This window comes from Austrofundulus limnaeus, unplaced genomic scaffold (genome assembly GCF_001266775.1).
Source record: "Austrofundulus limnaeus strain Quisiro unplaced genomic scaffold, Austrofundulus_limnaeus-1.0 Scaffold3043, whole genome shotgun sequence".
Taxonomy (NCBI): domain Eukaryota; kingdom Metazoa; phylum Chordata; class Actinopteri; order Cyprinodontiformes; family Rivulidae; genus Austrofundulus; species Austrofundulus limnaeus.
In genome coordinates this window covers 4,106-8,129 of record NW_013955445.1, presented here as the reverse complement: position 1 = coordinate 8,129, position 4,024 = coordinate 4,106, and the positions used below count along the sequence as shown (strand labels likewise).

The following is a 4,024-nucleotide window of genomic DNA, read 5'->3' as shown; positions in this document are numbered from 1 at the left end:
GTTCAGACCCTGTCCCTGATAACCAGACCAGTTCAGACCCTGTCCCTGATAACCAGACCAGTTCAGACCCTGTCCCTGATAACCAGACCAGGTCAGACCTTGTCCCTGATAACCAGACCAGTTCAGACCCTGTCCCTGATAACCTGACCAGTTCAGACCCTGTCCCTGATAACCAGACCAGTTCAGACCCTGTCCCTGATAACCTGACCAGTTCAGACCTTGTCCCTGATAACCAGACCAGTTCAGACCTTGTCCCTGGTAACCAGACCAGTTCAGACCCTGTCCCTGATGACCAGACCATTGTAGACCCTGTCCTTGATGACCAGTCCAGTCCAGACCCTGTCCCTGATGATCAGACCATTGTAGACCCTTTTCTTGATAGTCAGACTAACGTAGACCTTGTCCTTGATAATCAGGCCAATGTAGACCCCGTCCCTGATAACCAGACCATTGTACACCCCGTCCCTGATAACCAGACCAACGTAGACCCCGTCCCTGATAACCAGACCAATCTAGACCCCGTCTCTGATAACCAGACCAATCTAGACCCCATCTCTGATAACCAGACCAGTGTAGACCCCGTCCCTGATAATCAGACCGATGTAGACCCCGTCCTTGAGAATCAGACCAGTGCAGACCCCGTACTTGAGGATCGGACCAGTGCAGACCCTGTCCTTTAGTATCGGACCAGTGCAGACCCTGTCCTTTAGTATCGGACCAGTGCAGACCCTGTCCTTTAGTATCGGACCGGTGCAGACCCTGTCCTTAAGTATCGGACCAGTGCAGACCCTGTCCCTGATTTGTCTGAGTCCTGAACTCTGTCACCATGAAGACAAGCAATTGACGTTTCACTGATCTGAGGMCTGTGGAATTATATTAGGACAACATGTGGCTGTGTCTTAATTTATGGGCTGGGTCCTCATGAGCACYTAGCCCACCTGGACCACGTGGGCCACATCCTTRCCAGTCTGAGTATAGGCTGCAGGAAACTGCTGTGAAATGAGATGGTCTAGCTTTCTCTAGTTTCAGTACTATTGCAGCATAAATTTKATCAGATAAGTTATTAAACTTACTGTAAAAAACAAATTATTCGGTTTGTGATGAATTTCCAAGCTAGGTAAAAAAATTTAAACTCCACCGTCTTCGTTTCTCTGTTTAGTTTTGCTGTCGGCACATTGTTTTCTGCGTTTTATCACTCGTCAATAAATGRGCACTCATGAGGACGCAGCCCATGAACTGAGACAGACAGTGATTTACGTTGAATATTGTGAGCAAAACAACACTCTTTAGCATAGTTTTAGCATTTAGCTTTAGCTGCCATCAATCAGCTGTTACATTACATACATTTAGAAAAGCAGGGATCAATCATCATGACTGTTTCCTGGCTGGGTTTGTGATTTGTTGAAATACTTGGACGTGTATTCTGATGTATATGGTTTGAGCAGCACTTGTCCAAACTTTATCTGTTTATTTCATGAAATGTATGTAAAAATGAGTGTTTATTTGTAATGTTGAAGGAGCAGAAGGCATTAAAGACATAAAGGAGTTTAAGTGTAGGGTTTTTTTGGGTATATATTAATGTGACAATTTATGAATTATTAGATTCATGAATTCTATTTCCTCGAGGCACCACGCTCTTAATTTGGTCAAGAATTAACCCAGGAAAGAGARGAAAACCTGTAACTTTACTGTAATCAGTCTCATAATAAATCTACCCAAAGTTATCTGATGAGTTCTTTTCTTATCAAAATCAATCAAATCTMATCAAGACACAGAAAATTAGGCGTTGTCTCATGTTGACCAGTTCTCCATGGGTCATTTATTCACAGATTAAATGTATTTACACGCTATGGTAAGTATGAAATGATGACATCATTGAACCATGTAAACTGAAAGAGTTTTGCAATCACAAGTAATTAACAAATAAACAACAAACTAAACACTAAAAGGGGAGTTTTGAGGCTGGGGTGAGGTGAGGAGTTTTGCTTTAGCTGAGAATTTAACTAAGGGATCCTGGTTAAAATGAGGGAGAGAAATCGTTCAGATTATCAAATCTCATACAAAGATAAGAAATCAAATTAAGTCTGAGCACCTGTTTGTCACTAGAACAAATGTTCACTTTTACCCTTTTGTTTCCGCCATGTGGGTACCAGGAGGGAAGTCAGCGACTGAAGGTCATCTCTGGGGGTCATTTCCCAGGTAGGCTCTTCATACAGCTGGATGACAGGCCACAGGGGTTTGCCTGTACTCGACTGGTCCCGGTGGTCAGAGAATGGGTAATTCTCTGGTGACGACGTGGTCCGGTCTTCGGCTGCTGCAAGGCTTGGTAATTTGATCTCAACTTCGTAGAAAAAAAAACGGGCTAAAACAACGCATGAGTTACAATTAGCTTATTGACTTCCATTAAAATCAAGCTCGTTGAGCCGAGGTGAAACGGTGGCCTGTACGTCCAGACCAGCAGGAGATGCAGAGCCGTAACCTGGCCAGCCATGGGAGGGGCTGACGGGGTCGGTCTCTGCTGAAGCTTCTGAAGTCTTTTGCTGCTGATATTCAAATCTTCCAACTCTTACTCTTCTTCTCTTCTGACTAATTTGAGAGTACGCTGACTTTTTTTAAAACCTTTGTTTGGGGCGGAGTTAAGTTGTTAGTTGGCCAATAAAAATGTTACACCTTATACAGGAAAAGGGTCTCAGCGAGTCAAATCTGTTGGAGGTAAATTTTACTTTGAAAACAAAGACAAGGATGTGTTCTAGTTTATCTTACATTTACCTCAAAGGGAAGAGGAGACATCTGGGTTTTGCCTCAGGGATAAAATTATCACAGTTAATTATTAAAATTCAAGTCCTAAATTTCTAAGGATTAAATAATGGAATAAAACACACATCTTCAGGAAAACATTTCATCAAAACAATTAACATCACACAGTTATAATACTGAGTCCTTAGTGTGTAAATACTTAGTTAAAACAAGAACATAATGGAACTTCAATGGGTTTTGTCCTTTCTGTAAAGAGAAACAAGTAAAATCACATTTTTTGATTCAGATATATGAAAACAGACAGTTGGATAAAAACATTCAATCTGGTTCTCTTTTTATTTAATCAAGAATGGTAGATTCCTTTYTTCRCAGTCAAGCTGAAGAGTCTGGTGAAAGGAATTTATGGTCCCTTTGAAGAGGAACAAACAGTCCTGTCCTTATAAGGTCACTCGAAACTTGTGGGGGTTCAAGAATGTGGCAATTCTTATCWATTAACTGTAAGYRGTCAGGAAGTCTGGTGGGGGTTTGTGTGAGAGYTGTTAATTCAGGCCACAAATGAAGTTCCATGCAAAAATCCTTAGGAATAGTCTGAGGTCAAAAGTGGGGGTTTCCTTCCTCCTCTGTGTCGTCAGGGAAATGGTTAAGAATATAGTCAGAACTGATAATTATATGCAGGAAATTACTACATAAGTGTGATCATTATTATTCAAACAGTTGATTATCTGACTCTGCTCTGAGAAGTGGTGACTCCTCTGTGTTTGTTTTACAAACATTTAATATAATATACCTGTTGAATCACTGTCCAGGAGTTATAATATTTTAATTCAGCATAGTTTGTGAAAGAAAAAATGTCAAAGAAAACATATTTAGGAAACTGTACAATGCTCATGATTTTACCAATTGTGTTACATAACCGGCATATTTTGAGCTAAAGTGAAACAGAAAGTGACATCAAAGTGTGTCTGTTTAAGAAAAGAAACTCTGGTCTTTGTTTATTGAAACATATTGAACTATATTCTTCATCACTCTGATAGAGACTCAATCTAGCAAAACAACAGATTCTTCTCTATGGCACTTTTCTGCTCTACAGTGTGAGTTGTTACAGCCCCTGGCAAAAAGTCTGGAATCAGCAATCTTGGATGAGCACTCATTCAGACATTTCATTCTGTAAAACAAACTCAGATCAAAAACGATACAATAATAAGGTCATTCCAAAGTGCAACTTGTTGTCTTTCAGGAACACTCAAAGAACTGAAGAGAAAACATT

The 4,024-nt window shown here is 40.7% G+C and overlaps 1 protein-coding gene across 1 annotated transcript in view; it reads left to right on the top strand.

The window, feature by feature from the left end:
* The window catches only part of LOC106511656 (acidic repeat-containing protein), a 2,678-nt gene extending 1,127 nt beyond the window's left edge, over positions 1–1,551 (top strand). Inside the window, exons 2-3 of the mRNA XM_014000407.1 lie at positions 7–718; positions 779–1,551. Of these exons, the coding sequence (XP_013855861.1) occupies positions 7–680 (674 nt within the window). The 3' untranslated portion in view covers positions 681–718; positions 779–1,551. The remainder of the gene's footprint in view (positions 1–6; positions 719–778) is intronic.
* Positions 1,552–4,024: the final 2,473 nt, after the last annotated feature.